The 19275-nt window shown below is 39.2% G+C and overlaps 1 protein-coding gene across 1 annotated transcript in view; it reads right to left on the bottom strand.

Annotated features, from left to right (window-relative positions):
• LOC122815716 (sodium- and chloride-dependent GABA transporter 2-like) overlaps positions 1-19275 on the bottom strand; it is a 925986-nt gene that overhangs the window by 159586 nt on the left and 747125 nt on the right. Inside the window, exon 10 of the mRNA XM_044088464.1 lies at positions 7155-7267. Within this exon, the coding sequence (XP_043944399.1) occupies positions 7155-7267 (113 nt within the window). The remainder of the gene's footprint in view (positions 1-7154; positions 7268-19275) is intronic.

Raw genomic sequence — 19275 nt, 5'->3', positions numbered from 1 at the left:
AGAACCTTCTCTAATGCATTTATTATGAAGAGGTTCTCATGTATGAACCTCAGTATTACAAGATTATTTTTCTCATTATTTCCGATTTTCAAGCAGAAAGCTCCATGTTTAATATCATTAATTGCCTTTTATAAGATTCCTTGTTTTGTATCGTATTTTCAAGACATTACGTTTTCTGTATGATATGTAAAGCTGATGTATTTATTTTCTTACAATCCATACTGTTGAAAAACAATACCCTTATGAATGCACAGAGGTCCTCAGTCCCTGATCCCCATCAATTTCTCCACACATTTGGTATCTTACTTTCACGTATTTAGACAGGATCCCTAAATTCACTAGAAAACTGCATTTCAGCGGTTGTGTCCAAGGATTTGGTGTGGTTTAGTAGCTGAAATGTATTGTTGCTTATGTGGCACAGAAGGAATAACTAGTCCCAGGTGTACTGTAGGTGCTACTATTTGTATTACAAACATAACTAAATCCAGCACTATTCAACCAAGGCAGTCTTCTAGCACCCACTCGCTAAGAGGGGGGCCTGCTGGCCAGGAGATTAATTTTTTAATTTAAAAAGATTACTAAGGGCTTTCTTCTTTTAAGAACACCCTTTGCATCCTTGCATCCATTCACACAGATGCAACACGTGTGTACAGTCTGTTTGTCTTAATCTTTTTTGTCTGTGCAATGTCTTATTTATGTCTTCATCTTCTACGCAGATGGAATTTGAGTACCAGAAGACCTTTGGACTTCGGGCATGGACAGGCAAGTAAGAGAGGTGTGTGTGTGTGTGTGTGTGTGTGTGTGTGTGTGTGTGTGTGTGTGTGTGTGTGTGTGTGTGTGTGTGTGTGTGTGTGTGTGTGTGTGTGTGTGTGTGTAAGAGGTGGGTAGGTGTCTGTGTGTAGGGAGGACCCCTATCCATTACCCTGTCTAGGGCTCCATTTGACCATGATCTGGCTCTGATTGCAAAACTCAATGAAACTTGGAATTGACACTTATCTTGTTTAGAAGAGCTTAATTTAATATACCAATGTATTGTTAGTGAAGTCAGTGCTCCTTGACACTGGGGTAAAAGCATATCCTTGCTCTGCCCATCTCTAGGTTATTTGTTCACAAAGTATAAGGGACACAACCTGTCATGGTAATGTAAGGCTAGGCTTCTTATGATCTTTGTAGAGCTTTAGATTAAGTACCTGAGAACCTCTAAATCCTGAAGGTGAGTCCAAAAGAACATAAGCATTTTATGCAAGGTCAAAAAAGTGTGTATGTGTGTCTGGGGTGTGTAGTTTGAAAGCTGCCCAGTGCCTAAGGTGCACATAATCTGCCACATTACTGTTCTTATGTTTATGTGCACTCCATTGTTTAGTGATTGTACATGGGACAACTGTACCAGTGGCACATAGCCTGAGTCCTACAGGCTTCTGTTTCACAAGGTCAAGTAGCTGAGATTACATTACATCATCAGTAGATTTGCTGCATCAGTTTGCAGCAGAGCAAGCCACCCTGTGGTGTGAACATTGACTATAGATGATGGTCACTGTTGATGTGATACCTCAACTACGTGTGAACGTGGGAGTTATAGATAGATGGATGGATGGATCGGTAATATTGCAACTTGAATGCAGACTGGTTAGAAGTCTCATGCACAGAATTCTTTTAAACAGTCTCTGCTTTCTGGAAGTTGTCTGTCAGTGTATATGAGGCAATATATTTTGAAGCTGCTCCGATGTAAGCTCATGAAAGCTATTAGAGGATACAAACTTCCACCCTTACTTGAAGACTAGTTTGACCTTGTAAACTGTGAAACAGTAAAATCCTAGAGTCCATCACCAGAGTTGTGGATGAAGGCAAGGTGGTTCATACAGCCTACCTTGATCTGGCCAAGGCCTTTGATACCATTCCCCACTCAGGAATCACAGAAAAGCTCACTAAGCTAGGCATCAACCCCTATATCACTAGGTGGGTTGCAAACTGGCTCACAGATGGAACCCAGAGTGTGAAAGTAGCTAGACTGTCGACCAGTCACAAGTGGAGTCCCACAGGGTTCAGTCCTGGGTTCTCTCCCGTTTGGTATCTACTTCTCTGAAGTCCAGGTCAACACGAAGGGATTCTGGCTGACAAAGTTCGCAGACGATTGCAAGTTGGGAGCCATAATTAATTCCCCAAGTGATGTTGACATCCTACAGAAAGGCCTCACTGAGACCAATGACTGGTGTTAGAACCATGACCTTAAGCTCACTGCCAAAAAATGTGTCATCATCCCCATTGGGAAAAACCCAGTTCCCATGAATTACCACATCGATGGCAGTCCACTGAACACAGAAGGCGTCATAAGAGATCTGGGAATGCAGGTTGACAGCAACCTCTCTTTTGACCACCACACTGCCACTGTGGTCAGAAAGTCCTTCTATGTGGCACATCTCATTACTAAGGGTTTTGTATCCAGGAAGAGAGAGGTCATTGTCTCCCTCTACTCTTCTCTTATTAGGCCAATCATCGAGTACAATGCCTCATTTGGCATGTATCTCACTAGACACCTACAACAACTGGAGAGGCCACAAAAATACCTCACAAAGAGGATCTTAGGCCTTAAACACTTGTCCTCTATGGACAGACTCAAAAAACTCCAACTATTCTCTGTCTCATATCACCTATTTAGAGGCGATCTCTGCTTGACTTACAAAGCCATGTCTGACCCAGCTCTGTTAGAAATGCTACATCTAAAGAAATCCCAATCCCTCCGCACTACACGCTCCAGAGACCTTGACCTCATTACCACAGTCAACAGAACAAGCTGGAGGGACAGATTCATAACCCAGAGACTGCCCATGCTATGGAATAGACTTCCCATACATATCAGGCAGAGTACTTCCCATACATGTCAAGCAGAGCACCTCACTGGCCCTCTTCAAGAGTAATCTTGAGGAGTGTATGGGAAATAGAAAATTCACCCGGGGATCACTCCAGTGGCTCTACTCGACAGAGGCACTGGGAACTAAGGTCAGGTGGCACGATGCTAGGGTAATCCTATGGGCTAGGCTTGTAAAGACTCCAGGGCCATTAGCCTAGTACACACCTATGAACCTATGAACCTATATATATATATATATATATATATATATGTACTTCCCATACATGTCAAGCAGAGCACCTCACTGGCCCTCTTCAAGAGTAATCTTGGGAGGACTTTGGCTGACAAAGTTTGCAGACGACTGCAAACTGGGCGCCATAGTGGAAAGTGCATCGGACACGGATATCCTTCAGAAGGGACTCACAGAAACAGATAGCTGGTGCCAGAGCCATGGCCTGAAGTTAAACGCCAAAAAATGTATAGTCATACCCTTCGGGAAAAACAAGGTAACCCCAAGCTACCATATAGGTGGCAATCCACTAAGCACAGAAGAGGTTATCAGGGACCTGGGGACCCAGGTTGACAGTGGCCTTTCTTTTGACACTCACATTGCTAAAGTGGTTAGAAAGACCTTCTACATTGCCCACCTGATCATGAAGGGATTCACATCCAGATCTAGTGAGGTCATTGTTCCCCTGTACTCTTCACTTATCAGACCAATGATCGAGTACAATGCCCCATTCAGGATGTATCTCACCCGACATCTGCAGCAATTGGAGAGACCCCAAAAGTTCCCCACCCAAAGGATAAAGGGACTCCCAAAACTGTCATATGCTGCCAGATTGAAGAAACTCCAGCTCTATTCAGTCGCATACCGTCTGCTCAGAGGTGACATGTGCCTGACATACAAGGCCATGTCCAACCCGGAATTAATGGACATGCTCCACCTCAAAAAGTCCAAATCCACCAAAACCACTAGAGCAAGCGACTTAAACCTTAGCACGGATATAAATAGGACGTGCTGGAGGGATAGATTTATCACTCAGAGACTCCCTATGCTGTGGAATAAAATCCCGGTCCATGTGAGGCAGAGCACCTCGCTGACTCTGTTCAAGAGAAATCTAGACCTGTGGATGGGAGATCGTAGGTTTACCCCGGGAATCATCTCTGTGTCACTGCTGGACAGAGGCACAACAAACTAATGGGCACAGTATTTTTTCATATAAGGCACAAAAAGTTGGGCTAGGCTTATAAATGCCTTAGGGCAGATAGCCTAGTATAAACCTATGAACCTATGAACCTATGAACCTATGAGTGTATGGGAAATAGAAAATTCACCCGGGGATCACTCCAGTGGCTCTACTCGACAGAGGCACTGGGAACTAAGGTCAGGTGGCACGATGCTAGGGTAATCCTATGGGCTAGGCTTGTAAAGGCTCCAGGGCCATTAGCCTAGTACACACCTATGAACCTATGAACCTATATATATATATATATATATATATATATATATATGGCTTTAAATTATCGAAAAGCTATATCATCTAGTTGCACAACGAGACAAAATTCATGAAGGTTTATATTACCGAACATCCAGATCATCAGAAGTTTTCGCCATGTAAGTAAACACTTAACCAACAAAACTTAAAAAAAAAAAAGAAGCAAACAAAACCCACCAGAGTGGGGGGCTTTGCCCCCACACACCCTCAACTAGATATACCAACTCCTAGATTGCACTACAGTGGCAAAAATGGCAAAGCTCACCAGGTAGGCCAGGTGTTTACTTATGTGGTGAAAACTTCTGATGATCTGGATGTTTGGTATTATAAACTTTTGTGATTTTCATCTTGTCATGCAACTTGATGATATGGCTTTTTGATAATTTCAAGTAGGTCCATATATATATATATATATATATATATATATATATATATATATATATATATATATATATATATAATTATATATATGTACACACACACACTGATATATAGAGAAATTTATAATATGCATAATCTCTCTTACTCTATTTATGAAACTATTGTAAATGAATTTTACAGTGGTTCCTTGTTTTTTTATACCACTAATGAGATATACAGCTGCTTGTGTATGGTGTGGTTATGCAACATATTGTCACAGGCAAATGTAGACAGCAAACAGTTTTCTGTGCTGCAAATGCAACATACATTTGTGGTAAAGGATGCATTGGTGTCTACAAAAGTTAAACACACCAAGCATGAAAGTGGAAGTATCACCATCTACATAGAGTGGTTTCCAAAGGAAACATCATAAATGCAAGTGATATCATAATATACAGGTGTATCTTCCCTGCAACTCTTCAACAAACACAGGGCAGGATCACCACAGACATGCACATACTAAATGCAAAAGTGATACTGCACAACAGATGTGATGCAAAATAAATGGGCATACCTTGGCATTATGCACCTAATCCCATGTATGTAAGCATTTCACAACACTACAGACTTATATGACATATTGGGTCAATAATTTTGTGAAGATGCACTGGTTTGCACTAAGAAGAGTGTTGCCTTTTGTGTGAAGACTTAGACTGTTCTTCTAGAGAGACAAAGTACTCCATTAAATCATCTCCAAACATCATAGGTGCTACTCCCCCTTCTACCGACTTTAGTAAATACTTGGGACCATGGATTTGCACTTCCCAACAGTCTCTACAAACAGCTTGGTTGAAATTGGTATTCTGAGATAACATAATAATGTTCACATTTGCTGATAACTACCTAAACAAACTGACACAGTATGTGGGAGATGCAGTTATGTAATGTTATCGGAGACAAAGTTCTCACAAAAAGACACTACAAATAGCAGGTTATTAGAAGCACTCTAAGGTATTCACAGAGCTGTGACTAACTGCACAGACCTATAGGAAGAGCTCTTCCATACAAGAAACACAAAGAATAACATGCTTTCTTCATTATATTTAAATAGCACTTCATCAATAAACAAGAAAGCTCTTATATGTCAAAGGTAAGTCATTCTCATCATTTTCTTTAATATAAACATTTATTATTTCTTCAGATATTATGGTTTAGCATAATGGATTTCAAATAAATACAGACAAGGTGAAGGAAGCAAAGTGAAGTACGCACTGGTTTTACATATTAGGCACCTTTAAGATTATTCCATATTTAAATATAAAAATGAAAAGAAAGAGTTTGACTGAAAAATACCTGATGGCATAAACGTAAAAGTGATTTATTTATTTATTTATTTTTATAAATGGATAATGCTGTTGTTTCACAGAAGCTTGAACTAGATGAATGCTTAAATGCTAAAATATTGTTCAGACATTCCTGCCTTAAGAACCTAGTGGCTCGAGCTGATAACATATACTTAAGCAGTCAAAGTACATGGGAACTGTCCAGAGTGCCACATCTTCTGGTTGCTAGTCAGTTGGCAACTACCATGGTTCTATAAAAACAAAGTGAAGCAAAGCTGAAAATAGAAGTCTTTCTATGTTTTGTTTGAAGAATACAAATCTTTTCTGCATAAAGGTATGGGGCTACCTTGATTTAAGAATAGGAAAAGTCAGAAGTAATCAATAATGTGTCCCTCACACGTTGGGAAAACAAAAAGAGAAGGAAAAACAACTCTGATCAAATTTCTTTCATACTATAAGAACTGCTAAATGTTAAGTATGTCTTTTTATGGCAACCATTTGACTCTTGTCTCACTTTAGCTGACTGCTGCCCTCAGCCCATCTACCGGTGGCATCCACTTTAACTTATCTGTGTTGTCTCCTTAACAAAGGTACAATTTGTCAAACAGTGACTAGACAGCAGTACAAGGAGATATCAATGAAAGAATATAGGCAACATGTGAAAAAAAACATTATTATGATAGAGGAAACAAACATGCAGAATAGATGACAAATGTTTATATGACCGTTTTTTTTTCTTACTTTTCCCCTCCTCTTCTGAATGGGTTCTGAGCAACATGTACATAGGGGTAGCTGTCACTGATATTCATTATCTTTAATACATCCACACTATGTATATGTGATTTCCACAGTAATATATTCAGCTGTTACCTTTCTAAACAACATGGCATCATCATAGTCATTGTTTGTAATGTTTTTTATGTCCTTTATGCATTGTAGATTTATGCTTTAAATTCCTTATCTGCTAATGTTATAGCAACTTTTTCTCACAAATGCTACCTCTTCGTACCACTGAGGTAGATAACACAGAATTGTTTAGAGAGAGAGAGTGTTGTTGGTAAGTTCTGGGTTTTGAATGCATCAGAAACAAATAAAATATTGTACCTGACTGTCCAGTCCCAAGAGAATGATCATTATAAAGAAGAAGGCAGCCCAAAGTGGAGAACATGGCATCATAGCCACAGCCCTTGGGTATGCAATAAATGCCAGACCAGGACCTAAATATTGGAGAAAAAAAATGTTTTGTAATTAAGTTGTTATAATATGGAAGCAATACTTAATCTCTTAGCAGTATGCAGTATGTTCGGCTTTAAATACAATGCAATAAGTAGACCTGTCTAGATAGACTTATGTCTCTGCAGATGTGAGCATAGCTCTGGAAATTTTGAGGACGTATGCTTCTGTGATCACAATGGAAATAAATGCTAAAGAGTTAGGAATAAAAAGTGTGACAGTTGACACATTTCTCAGATAATATAAGCCACGGACTACTTATAATTAACCATATAATTACAGTAATTGTTTCCACTGCAAGTCAGCAGTACACTGATACAGTGGTTAAGATTTTTCTTTGTCTATGAAAGATTCTCTCAATCTTAGATGGATGCTTCAAGCCATCAGCTTGTATATGTAGACATTCTGAATGTTTAATATTTTCTGTATAATAACCTTTGACCCTAAATATCAACTCATCTGAAGCTGCTTTCAAGACTCTCTATTACAACCATTGGATATGACTTAAAAAATGCATTTTTACATGTTATAATGTTACACTTAGGTTACACAGTAGTAGACTAAGCTACTATATTTCTCCTGTCTTGTGCTTTAATTTCTTTACTAATATGAACTATTTTGCATTTCAGTTGTGTATAAAACTGCTAATCCAGAATAGAATGCACCAAAAAAAAGTATTTTATATTCAGATTAGAGATTCTTGAAAACCTATTAGTATTCTGCATTGAAAGATGTAAGTTGTTAATGCTTTTTTATTGACTTTAGGTTTGTAATGGGCGTGCCTTCGTTGAAGGTTGGGCGTAGTGCTGGCACCTCGGCGTTTCATAAAAATCTACTGCCAATCATTAGCAGACCGGAGTTCCACTGTGGTGACCCCTTACCGGTAAAAGCCGAAAGACAAACAACAACATTTATTTATTTATTGTATTTGTTAAGGGATAGTCTAAATGGGCAAACAGATGCCCATTTTCAGATAACATACAGGTATTTAAAACAACATGGTACAGAAACATATAAACATTTTTTTTTTATTTTATTTATTTATTTATTTAACATTTGTTGACCAGGAAAGTCCGATTAAGACAAAACCTATTTTCAGCAGAGACCAAGGGAGAAATGTTCCAGGCATACAACAAATTTAGTGAAGTATATAACATAGCTAAAAATTATTTACAAGACTGACATTTAGATATACAACATGGAGTATGTTTTTCAAGGTAGATTAAGCGTTGTGGCAGTTCGAGCTGTCAATGAGAGTTAGGTTAGGTAGAAGTTGATTGGGGGGTTAGAGTAGAGAAAAGGACATGAATGACTTTGACTAAAAAGTGAGTAGTGGGACATTATAAGCAGAGTTAGGGTAAGAACTTAGCCAGGAGTGGAGGAGGAGCATAATAATGTATCATAGGAGGTTACTAGGCTATTGACCCAGAGGTCATTTCATTCCTAGATGTTTTATCCCAATGTAATACCAATGATACTCTAGTCAATACCCAGGACTGTATTTAGTAATGACTGCCCATGTCCATGAGGGTTGTGGTTGCTATCCCCGGTAAGAAATTATGGTGCCCCATCCACTCATCCAGGTTCCATTTGAACAGTGGCATAGAGGTGCTCTTCTTCCCATGAATTGGCAGTCTATTCCAAAGATGCGGCAGTCACTGGGAGACAAATCTGTTCCTCCAACATGTCCTATTCAAGTTGCAGACCATATTTAGCTCCCTGGAAGAGGTGGCTCTAGTCCAGTTTGATTTATGGATGTGCAGCAAATTGATTAGGTTTGAGTCAGAGATTGCTCTGTAAGCTATGCATAAGTCTCCCTTAAGAAGTGTATACAATACAGAATATAGTGACAGGGACTTTAGTCAGTCTGTGTAAGGCACATGCTGAAGGCCCTTGATCTTCTTTGTTAGAAACCTCTGAGGTCTCTCCAATTGCTGCAGGTGCTTTGTACAGTACATGCCAAAAGGGGCATTATACTCAATTATAAGCCTGATTAGTGATGGGTATAGAGGGGCTATAACCTCCTTTGCTCTAGTGGCGATGCCTTTGCTAATGAAGTGTGGTGCATAGAAAGCCTTTCTAACTACAGTAGACACATGGTGGTCAAAGTTAAGGTCATAGTCTACTTGTGATCCCAGATCCCTTACCACTTCATAGGTACATAGAGTATTGTTGTTAATTTGATAGTGTGAACGGACATTGTTTTTACCGAAGGAAATGATGATGCATTTCTTTGCATTTAGTTTGAGACTGTGACTAAGACACCAGTCATTGGTCTATAAGACCCTCCTGACGTTTGCACATATCATTTGGGGATTCGATAATTGTACCCAGTTTGCACTCATCTGCAGACCTGGTCAGTCACAGACCCTTAGTTTTTGCCTAAACGTCTGAGAAGTATATACCAAACAGTTGGGGACCCAGCACTGAACCTTGTGGCACCCCACTGGTGACACGTGTGCTGGTTGATATGGAGTCACCCACTTTGATAGCGTGTGACTGGTTTGTGAGCCAGTTGGCAACCCAGCTTACAACAAAGAGGTTTACATTCAGTTTCCTGAGTTTATTGGTAATGCCTGAGTGTGGGATTGGTGTAGAAGGCCCTGGCCAAGTTAAGGTATGCTGTATGCACAGATTTTCCCTTGTCAGTGGCCCTGGTCACATTTTCAAAGAAATCCACCAGGTTTAACAGGCAGGATCTGCCCTTGACAAAGTCAAATTGGGTCGGCACCAGGGTTTCTAGGTCACCTATGTCTTTTTTTATGAGGTCCATGATGATACGTTCCATGGCCTTACAGATGAGGCTGATCAAACTTATGGGTCTATAATTCCCCAGGTCTGTTGCTAAGCCACCTTTTTGGAGGGGAATAACTGTTGTCAGATAAGACACAGATATAGAATCAGATAGTTATTTGCCAAGCTGACCATATCAGTTATTATATGAAATCAGTTGTATATGGTATTCATGATACAAGGTATTTTTACACTTTCCAGTGAAGCAATCACAGCATGCTTTGACAGTTTTTTTTACTTTTTTTGCTGGTGGCATTCTAAGTTCATTTTCTTCAGCAATGATAAAGGTACAACTACTTCAAATGGAAATCGCAAACACATACATAGAGAAATGGCATGCACACGCACACACACACACACACACACACACACACACACACACACACACACACACACACACACACACACACACACACACACACACACACACACACACACACACACACACACACTCACACACGCACACACACACACACACACACACACACACACACACACACACACACACACACACACACACACACACACAGACTCACACGGCATACACGTAAGGGAATTCATGCAAGGGCTGGGCGCTAGCTGTATGGCTCACTCGAAAAAGGCCCTGCTTCCACAAATTGGTATTTTGTGATTCAGAGGCATGTTAACCACAATGAGGAAAGACCTCGTTATTGGCTAATTTGCATGTGTTTGAATTACAGTTACTATTGGGCTTGGTCTTCCACCTTGGCTTGCAGACTGGTAGTGCTTGGTCTTCCACCATGGTTTGCAGACTGGTAGTGCCATTCTCTTGGAATAGTCATCATTTGGTTCATATCAGTTTGGGTTTTCACTAGTTTTGCTACTTGATACTGAACTAGTTCATTGTTGAAATTTATGGACTATCATGTGCGACAAATTGACTCCTATGGTGAATAAGCTACGGGGAGGGGATATAAATAATGCATATGATCCAGATTCACTAGTTATGCCCACTAATATGGCCATGGGAGGTGTTCTGAATACTGTCACCCTGGTCTGTGTACATCTCAGATCTGCTGTTCAACGTACCCCATAGTTTGACTCTGAGTTCCTTGTGCACAGCAAACCTGGAATGATGGAAAGAGTACAGATGGAAGAGGAGCTGTATGTGGAGAGCATCCTTAGTTTTGATGCTCATTATGCTGTATATAAAACCAAAATCTCATATAAGAAAGTTGCTTATTTGTCTAGCAAGACATCTGCTTCATTAAATCATCCAGCACCACTCTTCCTCCTGGTGGCTGGCTGGCAGCCTGGCATATATTACTGTTTATACAGTTTTATCATCTTTACATTGTGAATACTCTTCACACTTTTCTGCACATGAACATGAGGTTGCTTTAACCAAGTGACTCTTTCCCCATGATTCATCTGTGGTGCATTGAAGTGTATTCTGTGCTAATATCCTGCACGTTTGCTGGTTTGAGTTTTGTTATGTTGACTTTGATTATATGACTACAGGCTCATCATTGTGCCCTACCTACTGCAAGCTTGATCCTGACTCAGCAAACTAGCTGAAACTATTTCAATTGTGCTTCGTTTGGTAAAGCTAGTTATTTTTCCAAATTACTCCTTGTTGAGAATAGGGATTTTTTTCCCATTGTGACTGAAAGAGACTTTTATATCCTCCGTACTGCAAAGTTAGAACCCAACTTCTAAGCTTCAGTTTATTGGAAAGTTTATAGATAAAATGGCATATGTGCAGATGAATTTGCACTTTACATCTCATGGCTTCAGTGATGCATATCAATCTAGTTTTATATTTAAATATAGCACTGAAATAGCCATCACTCAGGTTGTGACATTGTTATGGCACAAGATATAAATTTATATTCTACATTCATCCCCCTTGATCTGTTACTGACTCTGTGGACCAGGGCATTATGACTTAGGTTCTGGTACTGCATTGTTTTTTTTCTGTCACCGAACTTAAATGATTTGCATGTTATCTTTCAGGCCACTCATGGTGGGTAGTCCTGAGGGTAAATTCTTCTGGTACTCACTTTTGGAGGGCGGTGCAGTGGTGTAGCGGTTACAGCTGTCACCTCAGAGCAAGATGTTCAATTCTCAGCTGGGGTGCGTTCTGTGCAGAGTCTGCATGTCCTCCCTGCATTCCCATGGGTTTCCTGCGAGTGCTCTGGTTTCCTCCCACATTCCAAACACATGCAGTAGGTGGATTGGATACTCTAAGCTGGCCCTAGGTGTGAGTGAGTGCAAGTGTGTGTGGTGCCCCCTCAGAGGAGGGTTGGGCCTTAGGCTAGCAACCTGAGCCCATAAAACCTGTAAGTGCTACAGAAACAATGAGTGCTGAAAGGTGCTCATTGCCCGATGTACCACATGGTGTGTAAACGGGACAGGGAGACAGACTCACCTCTGGGAATGTGGAGTACCAGATGCATTAACACCACCCCCTGCTCATGATGCATATACTGTCACTTATGTAGATACCATTCATTATCAATCACTTGCTGATGACACCCAACTCTTTCTCTCTTATTCAGGAATCAGATATCAGCTTTACCAGTCTTGATGATTGTCTGGAATCATCTCTTAACTGGATGTCAGAAAATGTATTCATATATTAAGTAACTTATTTATTTTGTTGACTGGGGTGAAGAAATTATCTTTAAGGACCATTTTCAAGTTCAGCCAGGTAGAATAATACAACTACACAAAAATAACAATACAAATACAAGAAAATAACAACACAAATGTAAGATATAAATCTAAGAAAGGAACAGACATAATGCATACAAATTACAGCAGTCAGAATAATCAGAAGATGGTTGACATGAGAAGGAGTAATAATCTTAACACTGTATATGTGATACATACAGTATTTTAACTGAAACTTAATCCACAAAGACAGAGATGATGCAATTGTATGCCACCATCCATCACCCCATTTACTCCCTTTCCCATTGTTTTATACACTGGGGAGCAGACTGAACTTGTCTTACAGATTTGTGAGCCACAAATGACTCTTACTAACAGACTTACAGTGAAAGTCCAGTTGTCAGCTTTCATGAAGACATCATATCTTTTCATTAAAAAACATTTTATGGATTCTAAACCTTGTTCTGTCCAGTGACTCACACAGTGGTAATCATCATAATTAGACTACTGCAGTGTTCTTTACCTCAGGCTTTTGAATGGTGACTTGTCACAGTTGCACAAGGTATAAAGGTGAGTGTCATGGGATTTGGCCGGAGTTCCGCAGACATTTTACATCATGACTCAGCTGTAAAAGATATGCAGTGACTACCAGTTACTACCATGTCTGTTTTTATCCAAAGCAAAATGAGGTCTGAGGAAGCAGTCATGTAGATTGACTGTGAAAGCCCTTGCCTTTTTGTATGCTTTTATTGTTTAGATTAAAGTAATTTACAGCCATGGAGTACTCTCTTTCATTTTGCTTTGGAACACTATGTTTTGGTCAGAGAGTACTTTACCAGCTCATGGTCTTTTGTTCTCTTGATGTCTGTTTGTATGCCCCTTCTTCTTATGCATCAAATGATATGCAATTTAGATTTTGCTTATCTAAGAAAGCTACTGGTTCTCTACTTCTTGGCATATCTCTCAGCTGTATAGATTTTCACAGAATGTCCAGATTTTTGCCTCATGTTTTGGTCTGTTCTTTATAAAATTTGTGGTTTTCTGACAAATCACTGGGGATTTAACTCAGTAAATAATGACATACATATGAGTTGCATACTAACATAAATCCTGGTAGTCTATAAACTTTCTAAGTTTACAAGACTAATATTTAAAATATGTCCCTATTTTGGGCCTTTGTCTCCCTATTATTTTATGCTTTGTCCGGATTTCTTGAACGAATGGGGTTGAGAGATATGCTTCCTGTCCAGTTCACTTAGATGGTCAAGTAAGGGACTGCTGGCTCTTGACATGATTCATTACTTAACATCTGGCCGGTTGTCTTTGGCCTTCCTTGCCCAAATCTTCTGGACCTTTTATGTTTTGGGCATTTGTCTCTGAAACATATTTCAGCAGGTACCTAAAGTACCACTTCTTCAGGAGGATTCTTTTATGTCAGCTGAGTTCCACATGGAGATTTCTTTTAATATATTTATTTATGTAGTCTACCTTATTTATATTATAATTTTTGCCACATTAATCTACAATGATATATTATAAATTTTAAAATCATTGAAATATTTTAATAAAATAAATATGCGAGTAACAAGAGAACATTCCTCAAGGGAAAAAACAGGATCAATGACAGAATGTTACATAATGAAGAAAAATATATGTAACATGGGTACTCTAGTAAATACAGACTGTGGTAAAAGTAGAGAGATTGAAATATATCCAGAAAATGCTAGATACTATGGCTGTCTAAAGTGAAAGAATAAACACATTCAAAACAACTTTTGGATGTTGGGCTTTACACTTTATCTTACTAACCAGGCTAAATAAATTATGGTGGTAAAAGCATTAGCAAACAGATGACTAAGTGAGGCTTTCTTTCAGCAAGTGGAAATAGAAATATAATGATATATAAATGCTGCAAACTTCACACAGGTCTTTCTGTTTCCCAGTGCAGGCTAGCACCAGCCAAACCTCAAATTACACTCTAATGAGTCACCTAAGTTGCCTCATCAACCTCTGCTACAAATGTCATATTCAGGCACTAGAGGATGCCTATGTCCCCAAACCTGAAATTAGGAAACATATCTTGCTCTGAAGCTGGATGCTAGTGTTGTTCAAACATAACCCTTAAAATAATCTGGGCTAATATCCTATGTGTATCCTAGCCACATCAAGAACATAGTCCCATGCTGCATGACACTACTCAGGTTCTGTTCCTTAGCGATAAACTTATTCCATTTGGGAACACTGATAGGCACCAAATATTTTATTTTATTTATTTTGAAATTATTAACTGGGGTAGAGCACTGATTCCATTAGACCCCTTTCAGTCTCAGCCTGAGGAAACAACAGATACATGACATTATATACAGAGTGAATGACGAAATGCAGTATATATACATATATATATATATATATATATATATATATATATATATATATATATACATATATTATATACAAAGTGAATATCATAGTTGGGTTTAGGGTATAAATGCAATAGATAAATTACATTATATACGGAGTGACTGAAAAACACAATATATGCATGCATTTTATATATATATATATATATATATATATATATAGGCAAGAGAGTTGGCATTCTGAAAGAATCACCATCAAAAATAGAGTCAGAGCAAGGTATATAGACAGAAGAATGGAATGAAATATAGAGAGAAGGGAATGAAATGTATATATATATATATATGTAAATATGCTAGTACACAGCCCACAGTAAAGCAAAAAAAAAAAAAAATCAATTTAACCATTTTCTGAAAGAAAGAAAATAATCCATCATCTTTCCCTCCTCACCTCCCCAAAGACACTGCTTTATATCCCCCCTCCAGGATATTCACACTAAACGTTCCTTGCTACAAGATCACCCTCATCTTCTTTCCCTGAAGACATGTTTTTTACTTTTTGGGAAATGACACAGTCAATGCCAATGCATATGTCATTACACTTCTCTGCAGAGATTTTTAATTTAGTGTTTTTAGGTGGTAAGTTCTATGATGTCTCCACTCTGGGCCAGTAATCAAGGAGCCTGAATTCTCACCACCGACACTGGAGAGGGATGTTCACTTGGGACAAAAATGGATGCACACAATATTTCCAGATGCAGTTTTCTGCATCAAGCACAGTTTCCCTTAAGAGCACACAGGGAACATGCTCAGTCTGGGAGCTGGTTCCTCTCTTTCTCTCTCCAGACCCCCAATAAGACTCCCCACAGACACAGCTTTATAGTTGAGTCCTTACTTGGGATTCAATACCAAGTCTTCTAGCACTCTTTCTGTTAATCAGTGCCTTGTGTTCCTGCTCCAAGCAGCTGACACACACACACACACACACACACACACACACACACACACACACGCACACACACACTCACACGCACACACGCACACACACACCTGGGAAAGGCTGGCACAGATTCACCTGCTGTGCCCCCTTCCATCCAGATTATAAGGTAGTTATTGCTGCCACCAGAACCCTTGCCAGCAACTTTAAGGCTCTTACAAGGATACCCAGTTATACTGTGTACAATTAATACTAATACATTTAATAATAAATAATAAAATAACATGAAAATACTAAATATCTATTTACAATAAACAGAGTTTCAATCACAAGAAATACTGAAAATCATACACCAGGAAAGAGTCACACAGTTACAGAAAACAATACTTAATTAACTATTCTCAACTGACTGATGTAGAGAAATAATGTTCAAACTTACTGAACAGAGCAAGGCAATATGATGTGGGTGAGTGGTCTTTGTTGTCAGATCAAAGACAGAATACAGAATACTGACAGCAGTCTCCTACTAATATCTAAATATTATTTCTGGCTTACAGAATGACATCATGCACATCTGGTTCTGTTTCCCACCCTATCCCCCATCACTAGATGTTGCCTGGGTTTAGCACCTATGTGCTACAGTACACACTAGACCTTTAGCTAAGTTTAATTATAGCATTCGGAAGCCATAAAACAATAAAATCATTCCACTCTTCCTACAGGAGCTAAAAATGATTCTCTAGCATCGACACTGCATCTCTGGCTCCATTCAGAACTGTGGAATAACATCTTTATGGCTTAGCCCATAAAGTAATTTAATTTCAGATATATTTTAAAGTTGGCTGGACTGAGATTAACTTCTCTTCCTATAACCTCTGTAACAATATATACATTTAAACTGTTACAATAATGCATGTACATTTCTTTGCTTTCCAGCAGGGCACATTGCTGTTACATTTTTAACATAAGCAGCGTTACAAATATATTTCAAACACAAGCATCTGTAGAAATCAATTTGATATACAAATGACATACGATTCTTTACAAAATTCCAGCTAACTCTGCTGGCATATGTTACACATCCATTGCCCTACTTCTCCTGGCATGGCTGGCAATACCTCCTATCGTTACAAGTTCCACAAAAATAAATATGGGTAGCGCAGTGGCAAACTAGATAGCATTATTGCCTTACAGCAAGAGGTTCTATGGTTTGATTCTCTGCTGGCATGCCTTCTGTGTGGAGTCTGCATGTCTTCCCTGTCTCCACGTGGGTTTCCTCCATTTGCTCTGGTTTTCTCCTGCATTCCAAAGATAGGTGGATTGGACACTCTGAGTTGGCCATAGGTGTGAGTGTGCATACAAGTGTATGGTATGGAAGAACAGCAGTGGCAGGACTAGCCACCTGGTGGTGTAAATCCTGTTTCTAAATGATTGTCACTGTTGAAATGACACCCTGACCCCCATGTGCAAAAATGGAAAAAAGGGTTGTGGATGGATGGAAGTTCCACAAAATATATACTCTGCCCATTTCTTAACATTTTGTGGCCAACTTTAACATTAGCAGACAGGGTCACTGTTGTTAATGTGTAGGTCAATTAAGAAGTCTGATATTTCAGACTGACCATGTAATTGCTGGCAGTAGGGCAGACAGCATAAGTCTACAAGCTACTGATCAACAGTAATTAATAAAGCCTATACTACAAATCTGGGTAGGATTTGCACCATCTCTCCTTGTCTGTGTGTAGACTGTACAAGTTAATTGACTAACTGGGTCACCTCTGAAAAGAGACATTTTGGTCCTAATGAATGAATTAATGAATAACTAACTAACTAACTAACTAACTAAATAAATAAATAAATAAATAAATAAGGCACAATATGCTAAAAGTTGGAATCGAGTGGCCTAATTCATTCTCATCTAGCAACAAATCATTAATAGTCACAGTTCCTAGATCCTTTCTTCTTATGTGTGGGGAGTCTGCATTATTATTTAAAAGACTTAAATCCTACAGTCTTGCTACTTGTCGGGAAAGCAGTTTACACTTAACTTGTGCATGCATAATTTTAATCTCTAGAATCAAGGACAAGCCTATAATCATAAATAATAACTCCCAGTTAGAGTAAGCTTCCAAAGGTTTGTACAGTTGAAGTATGAGAGGATAGAATTGTATTACACTGTGTTTTCTGAATAATGAGAAGTCTGTAACTGTGAAGCACTGTTTAATTACTTTAACCTTCTCTGTTTTCCTACAAAATCATAATTTTTGTTAGGGACAAAACAAAATTTTGGGGGAAAAATCAAGGATGACCGTAGAAATGAGGGATGCACTTTGTGTATGATCTCAGACTTGTGCCCTCATAAGTGTCAGTACCCCACCTCTTGTGTACTGTTGGAATGCCACATTATTGGTAATAGCAATCCTCATTTCAACATGAAAGTTCTGTGTCTAAGTATTGCTTTCATCTGCTTTTTGTCCTACATGCTGCAATGTGTTTTCTAGAGCTAAACATGACAGAGTTTCTGCTGGTGATAAAAATCTCTGACCTCACTCTTCTTTTTCTGCTGCAAGAAAAAGTACATCAACCCCAATACTTCATCTGAGATTCTTTTTTCTTCTTTTGCTATGACTATGCAGTGTATTCAAGGTGATCATTCTAGCAGTTCAACATCTGCCATGGGTATTCCTTGCTTGCATCCCTCCTTGATTGCTTGTCTTCCAGTTGCTCTGGATTTAACTTAGGGTGCCAACCCCCTCAAACCAGTGGGTTCAGCAAGACCAATGGAGCTGGGAAGATGTTGAGGAATGGTAACCACAGCATCACTAATGCTGCCTCTAGGGATGGTAGACAGGCGGAGTGACATAAAAGATTAAACCTCAGACTGTGGAGTATGTCACTAAGTGGGTATGCAGTGAGCATGCTATGAGAACCAGTGCCTGTCTCCATGGTGAAACATCCCTCCAGTGTTCTGTCCCACTGCTGTCTTCTCCATCAGCAATCTCAGTCTCAAGTGGGAATCATGACTCTAGGCATGACCTCCACATACATTCCTATACCCTCTGAACTTAGACAAGCAGGCACACTTTTGCCTACTAATTCCTCTTTCATACAACATTGGTTTCTTCACAACTTGTATTGTTAACTGAACTTGGGTCATGTGGGTCACAGTCACGGATTTATACATCTATGCTATGCGGCTGACCCCAAGTCAGATATTCTGTACCTGATTGTTAATTAAATTTCTTTTTTTGGCATAAAGTTCTTTTGG

Source organism: Protopterus annectens, chromosome 11.part0 (genome assembly GCF_019279795.1).
Source record: "Protopterus annectens isolate FY-2018-M chromosome 11.part0, PAN1.0, whole genome shotgun sequence".
Classification (NCBI taxonomy): Eukaryota; Metazoa; Chordata; order Ceratodontiformes; family Protopteridae; genus Protopterus; species Protopterus annectens.
This window is presented reverse-complemented; position numbering and strand designations above follow the sequence as displayed.